The 17720-nt window shown below is 39.3% G+C and overlaps 1 protein-coding gene across 1 annotated transcript in view; it reads left to right on the plus strand.

The window, feature by feature from the left end:
• Positions 1 to 17720, plus strand: part of ADAMTS9 (ADAM metallopeptidase with thrombospondin type 1 motif 9) — a 174705-nt gene that overhangs the window by 55862 nt on the left and 101123 nt on the right. The window contains exons 15-21 of the mRNA XM_003273663.4: positions 707 to 824; positions 1080 to 1175; positions 10041 to 10207; positions 10300 to 10429; positions 11377 to 11503; positions 16442 to 16652; positions 17131 to 17295. Of these exons, the coding sequence (XP_003273711.1) occupies positions 707 to 824; positions 1080 to 1175; positions 10041 to 10207; positions 10300 to 10429; positions 11377 to 11503; positions 16442 to 16652; positions 17131 to 17295 (1014 nt within the window). The remainder of the gene's footprint in view (positions 1 to 706; positions 825 to 1079; positions 1176 to 10040; positions 10208 to 10299; positions 10430 to 11376; positions 11504 to 16441; positions 16653 to 17130; positions 17296 to 17720) is intronic.

Genomic DNA, 17720 nt, shown 5'->3' on the forward strand with positions numbered 1-17720 from the left:
TGGTCTTCTGGTCATTGTCAGTGTATGTTTCAGAGTTTAGTGTACATGGCTGCATTGTGTTAATATGGGGAGAAATTTAGGAGACCACTCGATGGAGCCTCAGGCCTCAAACTGGAGGCCCATGGTCATACTGTGGCTGGCATTCATAGCCAATATTTAAACCTATGGGATTTTACATAAAATCAATTTTTCCAGCTTCTTTGGAAAATTGGGAAAAAATGTCAACACAGGGCTCCCGTTCCCTCATGGCAGCAGTAGTCTGGAGTGGACAGCGGCTACTCCCTTAAGATGGGGCATGAACTCTTTAATTAGATACAGTTCTCACCTATGCCCTTTTTTTTTTTCATTCCTAAGCAATTTTTTAAAAAATTACTGTGCTTACTTACAGACTAGTGCTTTTCAAACTTTTATCTGTAGATGAAGCACCTGAGGAATCCTATTAAAATGCCAACTCTGATCCAGTAGATCTGGGTGGGTCCTGAAATTCTGCATTCCTGACCACATCAAAGGTGCCCATGGCTGCTGGTCCAAGGACCACATTTTAAATAGCAAGACAGTATATAATTTCAGTTTTCAACCTTTGCAAGTTTTAAGGGACTTGACTTTCTTGTCATTTTCAGTGCACATGATTAAAAGAAACACATTATTTGCCATTTTATAATCTCTATAATGCTTACATTTATTTCAAATCTTTTCTTTTTAAAAGCAAGCTGGATGCGATCATGTTTTAAACTCAAAAGCCCGGAGAGATAAATGTGGGGTCTGTGGTGGCGATAATTCTTCATGCAAAACAGTGGCAGGAACATTTAATACAGTACATTATGGTAAGAATCTGCTCCTAAGAACCGTGAGAAGGAATATGGTCAAAGTTTGAAAATTGTTAACCACATGTAATATGCAAAAATATTAATGTCGAGCATAAAAATCGGTCTTGTTATGGTGGATTATCCATCGACTAGAAGGCACCTAATAGAATTATATGAGAATTATGTTCTATTCCTTTGTTGTCCACTTTTTTCCATACTTAGAGAAGGTGAACCATTCTGTGGAGTACTGAATTTCTGCTAAATTCTTTTCAGGTTACAATACTGTGGTCCGAATTCCAGCTGGTGCTACCAATATTGATGTGCGGCAGCACAGTTTCTCAGGGGAAACAGACGATGACAACTACTTAGGTGAGATGGGATCCCTCGCTACTTGCGAGTTCTGGTTCTGTGGAGCAGTGGCCAGATACTACTTCCTTCCTTCTCTGGCATGCGGAGGGAGAGCTTTCAGATGTCATGGATTTTCATAAAATAAGTGGCTCTCAAAATTCACCATTGTATTTCTCCTACATACATACGCCCTCGAGTATTGATTGAAAAGTAGTATAGCTGCACTATTTTATATCCAGGGCTTTACTCTGGATCTTAAAAAATACAAAGGCCCCAAGTCAAATTTTGAAAGTACTTATCCTCTAAGTTTAGCATAAGATCCTTGCTCTCATTGAGTCTTTTCAAAAAGCTGTTCTGTGGGGAACTGACTTGCAAATGTTTTATTAGAAGCATTACTTGACTTAATGTTTATGTTTTCAGCTCTAACCAGTAGCAGACCACTGGTAGACTTTTTCAGTATTTCATTATGCCTGTTCATTGCAAAAGGTTCTATGGTGACATGTATTTTTCTCAAGTCATTACTAGAATAGCAATACTATACAGATTTTTTATCCTTTTCTCGGGTGCATGATTAATTCATATCTATTCCTTATATTTAAACCACAACATACTGATGACCCTGTGTTGATTTTCAACAGTTTGCTCAGCCCAGTCCCATCTTATTTTATTATTTATTTATTTATTTATTAATTTAAAGTTCTGGGGTACATGTGCAAGATGTGCGGGTTTGTTACATGGGTAAACATGTGCCATGGTGATTTGCTGTACCTGTCAACCCATCACCTAGGTATTAAGCTCAGCATGCCTTAGCTATTTTTCCTGATGCCCTCCGTTGCCCACACATCCTGCATCCCACAAGCCCCATTGTTCCCTTCCCTGTATTTTTGGGACAGGGTCTCACTCTGTCACTGAGGCTGGAGTGCAGTGGTGTGATCACAGCCCACTGCAGCTTCAACCTCCCAGGCTCAAGTGATCCTCCCACCTCAGCCTGAGCAGCTGGGACTATAGGCACTCACCACTATGCGCAGCTAGTTGTTTTTTATTTATTTTTATTTCTTATTTATAGAGATGATGTCTCACTATGTTGCCTAGGCTGGACTTGAACTCCTGGCCTCAAGTAATCTTCCTACCTTGGCCTCCCAAAGTGCTGAGATTACAGGCATGAGCCACCATGCCCAGCCCAGTCTCACTTTAATTTATTTTTCTGTAAATTGCTGTAAGTGATTGTGAAATTTGCCTAACTGCCATTTAAAAGAGAGAGGACATGGAGAGTAGAGTCATGACTGAAAGGGATTTAACTGGTCACCTTACACAGAACACTTCCCAGCCATGAAGAGCAGCATGGCTTACACTCAGATCTAGAATAAATTAGAGCTGTCTTGCTGGGCAGTCAATCTTTAAAAGAAATGAATGTACTTTCTTTCTTGTAATATCCAGGCAGGAACTCTATTTATTTATCTGAATTCAACCTGTATAGAGGCCCTTAATCTAAGCATTTGGACATATTGAGCGGGTAAATGAGTATTTGTTGAATTGAATTAAAGTCTATATCTCTATTTTGGAATGTCTACATGAAGCTGCACAGATAGACAGTGAGCCTTTTAGCTAAGTATGCTAATCAAGTATGATATTTATACATGACTCCATTATGGCATTTGCTATCACTATTCATTCATTCACTCACTCACTTATTTAATATGTGCCAGGCACTGTTCTAGGCACAATGAACAAAACAGATAAAAAAAAATTTGTATCTTCTCGGATATTACTTTTTAGTGGGACAATAAACAATAGGCAATAAACAGTAATCTGATAGATAAGAAAACTCCATACTGTTATAGTGATAAGTGCTGCTAGAAATCAGAGCAGCCTAAGGCAAATTGGCATACCAAGGGTGAGATGTGGACAGTAGAGTTGAAATGTTTGAATCCTAGAGCAAGATAACAAGCTATTTAGGGGAAAAGCATTCCAGGCAGAGGGAACAGCCATTGCCAAGTCCTTGAAGTAGGGAAGAACAGAGGGAGGCAGTGTGGCTGTTGCCGAGTGAGCACAGAGGACATCCCTAGGTAAGGTTAAACAAGACTAGGTCATACACGACCATATAACCATTATAAGGACTTTGGCTTGGACTCAGAGACATCAGGAGACACTGGAGGTTTTGAGCTGAGGAATGACGTCTTACTGCCTTTATGTTTTTAAAGGAGCACTCTGGCTGGTACATTGAGAAGAGATGGTGGGGGAAGTGTGTACAGGACAGAAGCAGTGCCATTGATTAGGAAATCATTGCAGTAATCCAGGAGAGAGGTGCTGGTGGCTTGGCCCCAATGGGAGCAGTGAAAGTGGCAGTATGTGGTTAGATTCTGGATATCTTTTGAAGTTGGAACAAATATGATTTGTTGATGGATTGAACATAGTGTGTGAGTTAAAGCTACAAAGGAGTTAAAGGTACACAGGAGTTAAAGGTACAAAGCAATCTCAAAACTCCAAGGTCAAAACCTGAGCAATGGGAAGGATGGAGTTGTCATCAACTGAGATGACAAGACTAGTTACATATTTATCATATGACCACTAGTGTTTTAAAGTTAGGGCAGGGTCTTTACATCTTCAGCTACTGATATGAAGCCTACATATGATAGGTACAAAGCAAATAATTGCTGAATTGTTGAACAGCTGTTGTCAATGCTGTCTTTAATGACTACCTACTGTGTCCTTAATGGAGAATGGGGTTACCTTGGAAATGTACATTCACCTCTTCTTTCAAGGGCCATAAAGCCTTACTTGGAATGTAATTACTCAATCACTACATCAGCTTTTCACTACCCCAAACATCCAAATGAGTGACAACTTTATAAGACAATTAACAAAGTTCTTGGAGGACTGTTTTCAAATTATTTTTGGGGGGAATCCTTCGTTTCTCCTTGCACAGCTGCAGAATGGGGCAAGTATTTTTCTCTGTACACTTGGTTATAAATTTGAGCATGTGGCTGCTGTGTCCTTACTACTTCCTAATTAAGTCAAACAGCATTGCATGCAGCCTGCTTTATAAATTAATTTCCTGAGACCTGAAGGCCATGTTGAGTTGCTCCTTTCTTCTCTTCGAAAGAGAGAAGGATTCTCTGCTATTCTTCTCTTTCTTGGAAAAACAATCTCCCTCCAAGTAGTGGCCTCAATTCAGTTCAACTTAATCAATGCACATCAAGCGCCTGAATTCAGGGAGCGCCTCCTGATAACCTTTTATTATTCAGTGGAGGTTTCTTAATCTCCTTGTAAAGAATGAAAACAAAATTAAAGAAGATTTGTCATCTGGGACAGGCGGTCTGAGCCAGTTATGACTCCTTAATGGAATAGAATGGGCAAGTCACCTTTTGGCATAAGGAAGTCTCTCTAGGAGCAAATGAAAAGTGTGCAAAAGCCTACGTTGCAAGTCACAGTCCACTGAGTGTGAAAGTTGAGACCTCAGAGCCTTTGAACCTCACGGTGGTTACTCAACAAGTTAGGAAGAATTTGATGTTGTCCTCAAGTCTGGCATGTGTAAATATTTACTCTTGGCTTGAGGGAAGATGCAGCAAATGCACTGAGAAGGTTTTACAACCCACTCTGAGTCTAGCGTTGAGTCCAGTCACAGCTGTTCTATTGCTAAGCAATATTCATCCTTATCCCTTATGTTTTTTTTCAGCGTCAGCCAAGCCATACTTTTCTGTGTATTCTAGGAGGGAGCAATTTCCAGGAGAGAGGGCCTTTTGTAGCAGTCCAGCTCTGATGGGTGCAATGGGAGGGAAACCAACCCAGGAAATTAGCTCCCTTAATCGCATTAGTGGGAGGTTGGGCATTAGGCTCTTGTTTTCAGGAAACTATTTGTTTCACAAAGTACCAAAGCAGAAAGCCTTCCTGTCAAAGGTCATCCTTTTACATGGACCCCTTCCTCCTGTTGAGCTAAAGCCAAGTTGTACCCAGGGCCACCATGTTCGTATCTCTTTAGAAGAAAAAGTAGCCATTTCTGTGATACTTATTTGTCTCTAGTACACTTAGCTCTTGATTAATTGTGGCAATGGGAAGATGGGAATCGATGCAGTGCAAGATAAAATAGGTTTTTTTTTTTCATCTGATGATTTTAAGGATGTCTGGAGCCAAACCATTTATCAGGGCAGATCGTAAGAGGAATCCAATATCATTTGTGCCCTCTCTTTCTCCCTACTCACATCTACTGGAATAAAGAATATGCACGGAAGGGTGAAATACCCTGAGTCAGCAAAGCATGAAAGGAAGCCTGGAGACATTGGAAAAGACCCCCCAAATTAACCTAGAATAGACTATCACTCTTTGCATATGACCACACTGGATTATCACTTGATTTACAGAACCAGCATGTGACATTTTATTTCCCCCTTTTTATCAAGACATCAGCTGGGTAGCTAGCATACAACTTCATTTGAAAGAATTGGGTGATTTTGTTGACAGCACATCATACTGTCACCATTTGAATGACCCGCATTAGGGAGCAGCCTCAGGATGCCCAAGGTGCCACGGAAACAACCTCGGCTTCAGTGACCCATTGAAACTCCTGCCTCTTTCATGGCTGGTGGGTCTCATGCTGCAGGAGCTGCAGGCAAGACGAGGTTGTCAGAGGTTTACACTGACTGAGAAAGAGCCATTTGGCTGGAAGCACTCTATCCTCCTTGACATGGGTGTCAGACTCTATCAATCACTTATTCTTTCAGCATCATCGATTGAGCACTTACTATGGGTTGGGATCTTTCTTGGGCTTATAAAAGTAAATTTTTATTTTATCATTTTATATATTTAAGGGGTAGGACTACAGGTTTCTTACATGCATATATTGGGTAGTGGTGAAGTCTGAGCTTTTAGAGTACCCATTACCCAAATAATGAACAATGTACCCAATTGGTAATTTTTCAACCCTTATCCTCCTTTTACCCTCCCACCTTTGGTACTCTCCAATGTCTGTTAGTCGAAAAAGTGGATTTTTAAATGGCTGCTTTGCTCCAGGGCTCATGCAGACTAACAAAATGAACAATTTACATTTAAGAAAATCTACAACATAAACATACTTAGTTTCTATTTGTATACAAGAGAACGAATGCATGAACTCATTTACTCATTTGACAAACGTTTGTTGACCCCCTTCTTGGAAAGTTTTAGTAGTTTATAGACTCTGGAGATGGATTTCCATGATTAGGAGCCACCTGGCCTTGAGAAATTAACTATTTTAAGTCACGCCTTTCTCACCCATAAATTAGGCTTCTATAATAGACACTACCTTATAGAGGTGTGATAAGGAGACAGTACATACAAAGGCATTTTGATCTGCCAGGAACTAAAGCTGATATGGATTCTTATTTAATTCATATAACAATCCTATAAGAAACTCATTATACAGAGGAAGAAACTGAGGCTTAGAGAGGTTAAGTAATTTATCCAAGGTGATACAAATAGAAAATGGGAAAGATTGGTATCCTTATTGGTGGGACTTCAGATGCTACACACTTAACCACTTCACTTTACTGCCGCCATGTAGAATGATATATGGCTGACCTGGAAATATATAGGACTTGAAATTTAGGTTTATTGGTGGGAGTGAACGGTGAGACTAGGAAGATAGGTGAAGATTAAGATTTGTAAAGTTACAGGGAGGTTATCCTAAGGAGGTTGTACTATCTTATAGGTAGTGGTGACTTCCAAAGGATTTTGAGCCAAGAATTTGGAGGGTATTTTATCCTTTTAAAAGCTAATCTTGACATTTCCCTGTGTCACCACATTCTTCCCAGTCATTTCAAGTGAAGGCACCTTATTCTTCTCTTGGAGCCAAATGTTGTTTACATGGGTGAGAATTCTGGTAAATGAAGTGCTGGATTAGGAACAGAATTCAATGCAGTTAATTCCTAATCCTGGAACGAATAGCCCTGCGTCAGGAAAGTGTCCAACTGCATGAACTCTGTGAGGTTCCTATGTTTATGAAAATTAAGGATCCTACTGCTGCTGAACCACAAATATTCAGAGCTTCATCTCAGCCCTCTTTAATATCCACATAAGGGTATAATATTTACTTAACCTAAATCCTTGGAACCTGTTCTGTGTACACATTGCTTCTCTCCTGAGTGGTGAAAGGTAAAGTGTCACCTACATTCATGAGATGGCCTGCATCAATGAAAGATGAATTAGGATCTGGCTAATACCTAAGACATCTTGTCCACTCCTCATTCCACAACCAAGACAGGTATCATCAATATGATGCTAAGACATGATGCCGTCAGTGAATCACGTTCAGCATGGTTTTTTGGGCAGCTGTTACCAATTGATTGACATTGGCACCGGAGATGAAAATTATTTGGCATCTGTGAGTTAAATGTCCTTGTTCCTTTTATTCACCTAAATATATGGCCTGTACCTTTCAAGGGCATCCTCATTACTAAAATTTGCTACTCTTGCACAAATTACAGACAATAAGGGGGGCCTTTCTCTAGTCTTTGTTCAGAGCCCAAATTTTTAATAGCTCTGATTTGTTAAATACCTATTTCATTTCAAGCCCAATACTCAAGAGGACTTATTCAAGGAGCAGTGGTACCAGGGGAGAAAAAAGCAGTGCTATCAAAATTTTGAATTAAATACTAAAAGGAAAAGATGTGATTGAGATTTTATCTTGAGAAATTAATCAAAAATTATGAAAATAAATTTATTTGTATTTGACCATCAACAAAATTACATCTTCATTTTAATCGTGCCAAGGTTTTGAAAAGAATAAAGCAATTGGTAAATATTTTTGCATACATTTTTCGTATCAAGTCACATAATAGCAAAGTAGTATATTCTTGACTGAAAGTCTGAATTTAACAGTAAAATCTGAAAGGGAGTCAATTTTAGAAAAGCTTTCTAGAGATTTATTAACTTTCCCAATAAGCTCTCTTGACCTTTTAATAAATAAATTATTTCTTCTGAAGCAGCTGTTGTCTCCTCCTCCTTGTCAATTTTCTTTCCTGTTTCTTTTTTCAGCTTCATCGAGGGATACTTGACAAATAAAAATTGCATATATTTAAGGTGTTCAATTTAATGTTTTTATACTCCTATACACTGTGAAATAATCACCAAAACCAATCTAATTAACGTATCTGTCACTCACATAGTTACCATTTCCTTTTGTTTTCTTTTTTCTTTTCTTCCCTCTTTCCTTCCTCTTTCCTTTTCTTTCTTTGTCTCTCTTTTCCTTTCTTTCTTCTTTTTCTCTCCCACTCTGTTTCTTTCAACACTTATAATCTACCCTCTTAAGCAAATTTTGGGTATGCAATACAGTAAGGTTAACTATAGTCACACTGCTGTATACTAGATCTCCAGAATGTGTTCATCTTGCTTGACTGAATCTTTGTATCTTTAACCAACATCTCCCCATCCCCCCTCCCTCCTGCCCCTGGCATTTACCACTCTACTGTCTGCTTCTATGGGTTTGACTATTTGAGATTCCATAACTGGTCTAACTCTGCCGGGTTCTCATTTGGCCAACATTTTGGCACTCGATTCAAGCAGTTCTCCAATATCACTTTTGCAGCATCACTGATTCTTTTCATCTTTTGCAAGCTCTGGAGTAGATTTATTCATTCTTTCCCAAAGATACATATTTACCAAGCACCTGCCATGTGCTCTTTCAGAAACTGGGATATAGTAGTGAATAAAATGATCTCAACATTCTTACCATCATGGGTCTTACATTCTTGTTTGGGAAGAGAGAGTATAAACAAAGTGCCATGGAGAAAGGTGAGAAAGGGGATAGAAAGTATGTAATATGTGCTAACAATGGGAGGCAGTTGCAGGTTTAGAAATAATGGTCTGGGTTGGTGTATTAATCTTTTACCGTGTAACAAATTATCTCAGGACATAGTGGCTTAGAACAACAAATATATACTCTCTCTCAGTTTCTCATGTAAGGAATCTGGGAGCAGCATGTATGGGTGTTTCTGGCTTGAAGTCTCTCATGAGGTTGCAGTCAAGATGGCAGTTAGGAATGTGGTAGTATCTGAAGACTCAACTAGGGCTGGAGAATCCACTTCCCAGATTACTCACTGAGAGGGTGTTGGCAGAAGGAATCAGTACTTCCCTGCTGCTTGCAGGCCTCTCTGTGGGTTCTTTAGTATCCTCACAACATGGCAGCTGGCTTCTTCCAGAACCAGAGGTCCAAGGAAGAGCAAGGCAGAGCCATAGTGCCTTTGGCCTTGCCTCAGAAGTCAGGTTCTGTTGTTTCTGCATTGTCCTAGTGATTGCAGTCATTCCTATTGAATGTGGGAGGGGATGGCACACAGTGTGAATACCATGCAGCAAGGCTCATTGGGGCCATATTTGAGGCTGACTACCACAGTGAGCTACACTGAAAAGGAGATCTTTGAGCATCATATTAACCATGGATTTTCAGATTTCAACATCTGTCAAACAAAAAAGACTTAACAAAGATTCAACAGGCTTGACTAATTCCATATACATAGATTTGTCTAGGAACCAATTTTATAAGTGTTCAGTTCACTAATACATATTTTCAAATCATATAAACACTTTTGCTTCCATCTATAATTCTGTAACTGTGGGTCTTGTATAACAAGCTCAAGGTTTATTAGGACACCTAGGTTACATTTTATTTTTCACAGATACCACGAGGGAGTAGGTGCTTCTGTCTCCACTTTAGAGATAAAGAAATGGAGATGTATGGCCTTCCCGAGGCCATACAGCTGGCAAGTAGCAAACTTGGGCCTTGAAGCCATGCCTGACTGGCTCAAAAGTCCCCATTCTGTGCACAGCGACTCTCTACCTATCCAGATGTTACTTCATATTTCAAACAGCTAGTCATTGACAGCAGATCAATGTATTATTCTCTTTCCTCACCTACAGCTTTATCAAGCAGTAAAGGTGAATTCTTGTTAAATGGAAACTTTGTTGTCACAATGGCCAAAAGGGAAATTCGCATTGGGAATGCTGTGGTAGAATACAGTGGGTCCGAGACTGCCATAGAAAGAATTAACTCAACAGATCGCATTGAGCAAGAACTTTTGCTTCAGGTAAAAACTTGACCATGAGCCCACCATGCTTTTCTTCTGCTTGGCATCACCAAGCCCACCCACTTCCTTTCTGTTTTGTCCACACATTCTAGGTTTTGTCGGTGGGAAAGTTATACAACCCCGACGTTCGCTATTCTTTCAATATTCCAATTGAAGATAAACCTCAGCAGTTTTACTGGAACAGTCATGGGCCGTGGCAAGCATGCAGTAAACCCTGCCAAGGTATCTGCTTTGAATTTGAGTTCTGGGGATTTGAGAAGTTTTTTTATCATTTTTTTTTTTTAATAACAGCCAAATACATGCAAACTGCAAACCCTTCTATCTGCATGCTTTCTCTAATCTCTTTTCTTTGAATGTGTCTGGTCATTTTTGGCTGGGAAGTTGAACTTTTTAAGGGATTCAGGAAATTTTAGGTTTCTTCATCCTCAGAAATTTTTGTACACATGTGTAAAACCAAGCAAAAATCACCTCTGCCATTGTAATTTTCCAGAGGCATGGTTTTAGTAGTCATAGCATATGTTATTTATTTTGTTTTCTTTTGTCTAAATGAGGAGTCAGCAAACCACAGCCAGTAGGCCAAATCCAGCCTACCGCCTCCTTTTTTTTTTCTTTTTTTTCTTTTTTTTTTTTTTTGAGATGGAGTCTTGCTCTGTTGCCCAGGCTGGAGCGCAGTGGCACGATCTCAGCCCACTGCAACCTCCGCCTCCCGGGTTCAAGCAATTCTCATGCCTCAGTCCCCTGAGTAGCTGGGATCACAGGTGCATGCCACCATGCCTGGCTAATTTTTGAATTTTTAGTAGAGACCAGGTTTCACCATGTTAGCCACGCTGTTCTCAAACACCTGGCCTCAGATTATCCACCCACCTCAGCCTCCCAAAGTGCTGGGATTACAGGTTTGAGCCACTGCGCCCGGCCTACCTACTTTTACAAATAAAGTTTTATTGGAACACAGCCATGACAATTTTGTTTATGTATTGGCTATGAGTGGCTGCTTTTGCCCTGCAATGTCAGGGTTTGTAATGTCAGGGTTGAATAGTGCAACAGAGATCATACACTCTGAAGATGTTTACTGTCTAGCTCTGTAGAGAAAATGCTTGCCAATCCGGAGCCTAAATAGTTTATGGAATAGATTACTTTCCCTGAATAATTTTTTTTCCCTCTCTGCTTAGGGGAACGGAAACGAAAACTTGTTTGCACCAGGGAATCTGATCAGCTTACTGTTTCTGATCAAAGATGCGATCGGCTGCCCCAGCCTGGACCCATTACTGAACCCTGCGGCACAGACTGTGACCTGAGGTGGGCCACTATTTTCTCAAGGCCTTTATTACTGAATTGTGAGAGTCTTGCAGGAGGTCCCAGCAGGAGAAGCAAAAGGAGGGGATGCTGGTCTTTAGTTCCCCTTTCTTGTGTTTCAGTGAAATAAGCTTTAACCAATTCTCCGTCCCTCTGGAACTGATTTTCCAAGACATACATGTGCAGATTTCTTGTTCACCTAAGAACTAAAAATAGCTAATAGAGTATGGCACTTGCCAAAAAACATTCTCAGTTGATCCTCAGAACTTGCAGGGTAGGTATTAGCATTATGATTGAGTCACATTGTATGTGAAAACTTGTTTTGAAAGTCAAAGGAAAAGGGGGAGAACGTCATCCCTCAAAGTACCCATAATGACCTATATCTACCAAGAGCGTATACCACCCAGTAGAAGAACTCCTGCACACCTGAAAGTTGCAGTACACTAAGGCAGCATCATGGAAGAAACAAGAAGAAAATGTAATACAGATGTCTGAGATAGTCAAACAATTGTGTATTTAAGAAAAGTGTAAAATCCGAGGCAGAAAATACTGGGTGGGTAGAGCATTCTGAAGCTTTTCTATTTGCCTGCAAGGTTGACTGTGTCATATTGAAATATTAAGTAGTCGTGGCTTACATTTTATAGTCTGCATGACAGTTAAATGCAGTTAAGGTGAGTTGCTATTTTATCCTCCTTTTAAGAAGGGAAATTCAGTGGAGAGTGGTATAGGAATTTGTTAAGGTCTCACCATTTATGAGCAGAAAAGTGAATACTTAAGCATTTTGAAGGCTCCACATTACAATGCCAAATCCTATCAAAGGGTATTGGCTGCCTGTAGTGCTTTAGTGCAGATTATAAGGCCTACTTGAGGCTCTGAGAAAACAGAGGAGTTCTGAGGTTGACTACTAATGTCTGCCATGGGAGTGAGAGGAACAGTTATGGTACAAATGTCATATTTTTGCCAGTTCTGACTGAAGGCTCTGACTTCAAAGGCCCAGGATCTTTCTAGCCTCTACCCAGTGTCACAGACTTTCTAGCTCATTGCCCTAGTGAAATTGGCTTGCCAAAATATATTGACAAAAGTCATTGTTAAAAAAAAAAAACAAAAAACAAGAAGGCATTAAAAGGCAGACATTTATACTAGGCAATATTCTTGTTGTAGTTAATGTCCATATAAACCCATTGTTTCAGCCAATTGAGTTAAATTAAAGTTCAATTCTCTTCAGGAAAAAATAATTAGTTAACTAACTGCTAAACTGAATTGATCACTAAAGTTTGGGGAAAAAATGACTTGGTGGATAGATTCCTTGAGGAACAACCTTAATAAATTGAGAATGGTGACATTTTCTGAGTAGCCTTATATCAAATTATCACTACATTCCCCAGTACTCTGTAATAGTTATGGTAATAGAGTCAACCATTTATTTACTAAGAACTATTTTTTAACAATTGTATATTATCCTATTAATATTCTTTTACTAATAGGATAGTTCTTATATTATCCCATTATCTATTATCCTGTTAATATAATTAATACACTACTAATTCTTCAAACAACATTATGATTTATATGTTATTATTCTTACCATTTTACAAATAAGGAAAATAGAGGCTGAGAGTCGTTAAACAAATTGCCCAAGCTCACACAACTAGTTAGTGGAGTGACTAAAATCTAAATCTGCACCTAGGTCCTGTGCTTAAACCCTAGGAGAGAGTTATTTTTATTCTTAATTCAGTTATAATGATGAGTGTTACTCATGGATTCTATTCTGGGTAGCTTCTCTTCCTTTGTGAAAAGAAATAATTCCCATGAGTTTTTTTGTCCCATCTCTGTTCCCTATCTTGCCTGGAGCCCCTTACCTGTTTTTTCTCCACTGATTGAATCAGAACAGGACTGGTTGAGTCTCTGATGATAACTGTAGATACAGCAGAACTCCTACCTACAGTGCTAAGTGTGCTCCTATGATCGCAAAGATGGTGGATTTATACATAGCGTTGCGGATAATAGAATGTGATCTAAAAAATAAATAATTCTTTAAGAACCCTCTTTTTAAGTTTACCCAGGGAGCACCAATTTGAGGGTGGAGATAATGTTTGTGCTGTTATTTTGAAAAACTATTTTTCACTTTGAGCAGATTCCAAAGTGAGCCACTATTTAATTTGTGATGATGCTGGCTTATGTGGTGTTCAAAGTTTCTCCTGCAGAGAAAGCCTTTAGACATAAAATTTAAACAGTGCTTATGAAGCTAATACATTAAAAGGTACCCACAAAGCCATGAGTTTTTGCGTAAAATGATGCAAAAGATCTCAAATAGATTTCTGCTCATTGGTTTATGTGGAGTTACATGATACTTAAAACTTGGTTGGAGAATGAAACACCAAGGATAATGATAATAATAAATTATAACAGGAATAGCTACTTTTCTTGAATGTCTGCCATATATGTGAAATGCTACACATGCCTTCCCCTCACTCAATCCCCCAAATATCCCAGTGAAATAGATTGTTTCCCTCCATTTCACAGATGAGGAAACTGAGGCTTAGTGAAGCTAGGTGACTCAACTAGGGTCACTTAATTGACACTCACATCCAGGTCTTTCTGATTCCATAGTTCATCCTCTGATTTTTATTAAAAATAATGTCACAACACCTAGGTGTAATCAGGGCTTCAGTTCTTTGTATTTCACATAGTAGGTATGCTAGCACACTAAGCTATTATAAATTCTAAATTTCCCATTTGGGGAAAGTCACTATTCTTTTGACCCTTAACTTTTATATATACTCTACTCAGACCAAACAAGGACAGCAGGTCAGATCATAGGCTCCAATGCTAATAATAGCACCTCTAATTAAAGAAAAGGTGAAGGGATTATGTCCAGGTCTTTTGGTAGATGTGAAGATCATAGGGTTAGGAATTTTAAAATGCAAAGAAAAACCAGGAGTTTAGGATTAGTTTCCAAGGCCTCATTAGACAGGTGCATGCTCATTCCTAAAATTAACCAGAAGATCATGCCTGTTCGTCAGCATTCAAATGCATAGCTTAGTGGCCTGTATAGATTGTTGGGAGAATAAAATTGTTCACTGAAAAATACACCGACACAAACCAAGCCTAAATAAGGTGTTCTACCTTGCATCTATCAAACCGACATTCAATATAACCATGATTTATAGTAATTATTGTCAAGTAGCTGTGTCCAAAACTTAAAGACTGAAGAGAGGATTGTTACTGATTGGTCAAACTCTGAAATAGCTTTTCCAAAAGCATGGTTGTGGATCACTCATTTTGAAAGATGATCCATGGCACACCAGTATGTTTGAGAAGCCCTACCAAGAATCTCTTTCCCCATGTGGAGATTAATAATGCCGATCAACATTTTGAAGGCCTTGAGAAGTTCTGTAATATATAAAGCCTTTTGAATTCAGTAGTTCTTAAAATTATTTAATCCCACAACTTCTCCTGCAATAAAAACACACAGGCTTACACTTTTTTTTCCCAGTTTCTACTTATTAACAACACTTTGGAATATGGTTTCCTGAAATATAGTATTAAAATACAATTGTATTTTATGTCCCTTGAAATGAACTAAATGAACATGAAACATTGAAGAACACCATCCAGGGAGAGACTACAAAGCAGGGGGTCGCATTTTGAGAACTTTTCTAAGGCAGTGCTATGCCCTTTCCATAGACTCTTCAAGATTCTCTGCTCAGATTCTGGGGATGATGTTACTGTCAGGGGCACTTGAGCCACTCTGCCATGCTAAGCTGCTGGCGTGTTTTCTTGTGGAGGCAGGACACCTTCCTTCTTCATCCAGGATGGAAAATAACCTTTCCACAAGGAAATGATGACTAAGGCAAAGAGAAGGTAGCCAAGAATCAAAGAGCAGATGAAAGTTCCAGATGCTTCTGTTGAATTGGGCCACATTTTTGCCATACTTCCTGAAGGAAGTGAGAGTTTGCCCCACTACACTGTGACAGGATGAGATAAAGCATTGTTTTACAATTTCTCCTTGAACATGTTCCGGGTTAGAACAAAATCCCCCAAATATGGTGTCACTCTATCAGAAAATCTCCATAGCCCACTTTACTTGCCAGATGGTCAACTCTGACCTACTTTTGGGCATTCGTGAGAAATTCCAAGATAAGCATGAGACCAGAACTCTGTTTTACCCTGAGTTCTACCCTGGACAGGTACACATGGAAGTAGTCTCAGGACATTGGTAACCAACAAACCACCCAATTTCTAAGCAGTAATGAGTGAACAGTCAAGAGTGAAATCCAATGAAGAGTACAAGGAAATCACCCTTTTTGGATTTCTAAATCTAATCAACAAAATACATTTTAAGTTCATTTATTTTGAATATTCTATTTAGTTTAAGAATAGTATTTTTTTTTAATTTAAGCACTGCTGATCATATTCCTAGGGTATTAACCAGACGATTGGCCAGCACATACTGAATACGTACTATGTGCCCCCGTAATCTCATTACAGGTAGTATGGATACAAAGGTGACAGAGATTTATAGATTCAAATCTAATTTTAAAGTGTATAATTGAATTGTATAAAATATAGTCCATGTCTTCAAGGAATTTAAGAGTCTTTATTTACAGATAATAATGTACACAGGTTTTAATACACTTCAAAAAAAATTTTTTTTCCTTTTGGTAGCTTGAATTTCAGATTGACTGTTGGGGTAAAATCATCACAAAGATAACACCTCTGGCTGTCATTGTGTGACTTCTATGTACATTGGCAGCCATGAAAAACACATGGATGTGTTGGTATAAGATAGATTTTAGCAACTGACTGTGGCTTTGGGCTTCATGGTATTCGAGTTAAGAAAGGAAAAAGAACTCAACTCTTCTATGAATACCACTTGACTATAGATAAGGCATATATTTTTAACAGAAATCTTGGTTTTTCCCCATTATTTTTGCATAGGTGGCATGTTGCCAGCAGGAGTGAATGTAGCGCCCAGTGTGGCTTGGGTTACCGCACATTGGACATCTACTGTGCCAAATATAGCAGGCTGGATGGGAAGACCGAGAAGGTTGATGACGGTTTTTGCAGCAGTCATCCCAAACCAAGCAACCGTGAAAAATGCTCAGGGGAATGTAACACGGGTGGCTGGCGCTATTCTGCCTGGACTGAAGTAAGTTGGCTCTCACTCAAAGAGTCTTCTTGGATGCTGTCTCATTAGTTGATGGTGGCTCCTTGCAGGTGTGTAAGCCCCATTTAGGCTGTGTGGAAGAGATGACCATGATTGATTTGTAATGCCTGACCTCATTCAAGCTTTCCAGAATAGAGTAGCATGGTTGATTTGTAATGTCTGACATGAGCATGACATGTGGAAAATTGGAAGAAGTGGAACAACTCATCTGATTTCTTTTGCATACTCTACAAGCCATTTCCAGTTTTATTTTTGTAAGCCAATGAGCTAATTTTGACTTTAATTATAAACCTGGTAAGCAAACTGAGAACATGAAAAGATCTCCACCAAAATAACAACTAGAGTTGGCCAGCTTGTGTGTTTGTTTCTTAAGAGCCGGAAGAGACAACATAGCCAGGATCTTCAGCATACTTTATGAGAAACTTAGCAACAGTTTTATTTATTTATTTTGTCCCTGCAGTGTTCTAAAAGCTGTGACGGTGGGACCCAGAGGAGAAGGGCTATTTGTGTCAATACCCGAAATGATGTGCTGGATGACAGCAAATGCATACATCAAGAGAAAGTTACCATTCAGAGGTGCAATGAGTTCCCTTGTCCACGGTGGAAATCTGGAGACTGGTCAGAGGTAAGATGGGAGGGCCGCTATTTCCCCTAGATCATCTTTTATGTTGTAGTTCTGGTGCTGTCTATCTGTTTAAGGCAAACCCTTGTGCACCTTTCTCCCACCTCTCCCTTTCTCCCTTGTCTCCCTTGAGAAAACAACTCCAGTTCTCTGCCTGCACCATGACTGTCGTACTGGATGTAACTAGTCTACCAGTGACCTCAGAGGCATTTTGGGCTTGACTGGATCACTCACTGTTGTAGCTTCTGTTGTGATTTTGAAATTCCAGTCCATCACCTTCCCTCCTCTTTGAGCCCTAGCTAAGTCACTGAAAGGAAATCATGGATTTATTAATCATAAAGCTATACTAGCTCACATCTGAAGTCAACATGAAGTTTCCTACTTCCTTGACTTTGAAATAAGAGAATTAGACCCCAGGGAGTGACCTC

This window comes from Nomascus leucogenys, chromosome 21 (assembly GCF_006542625.1).
Source record: "Nomascus leucogenys isolate Asia chromosome 21, Asia_NLE_v1, whole genome shotgun sequence".
Classification (NCBI taxonomy): domain Eukaryota; kingdom Metazoa; phylum Chordata; class Mammalia; order Primates; family Hylobatidae; genus Nomascus; species Nomascus leucogenys.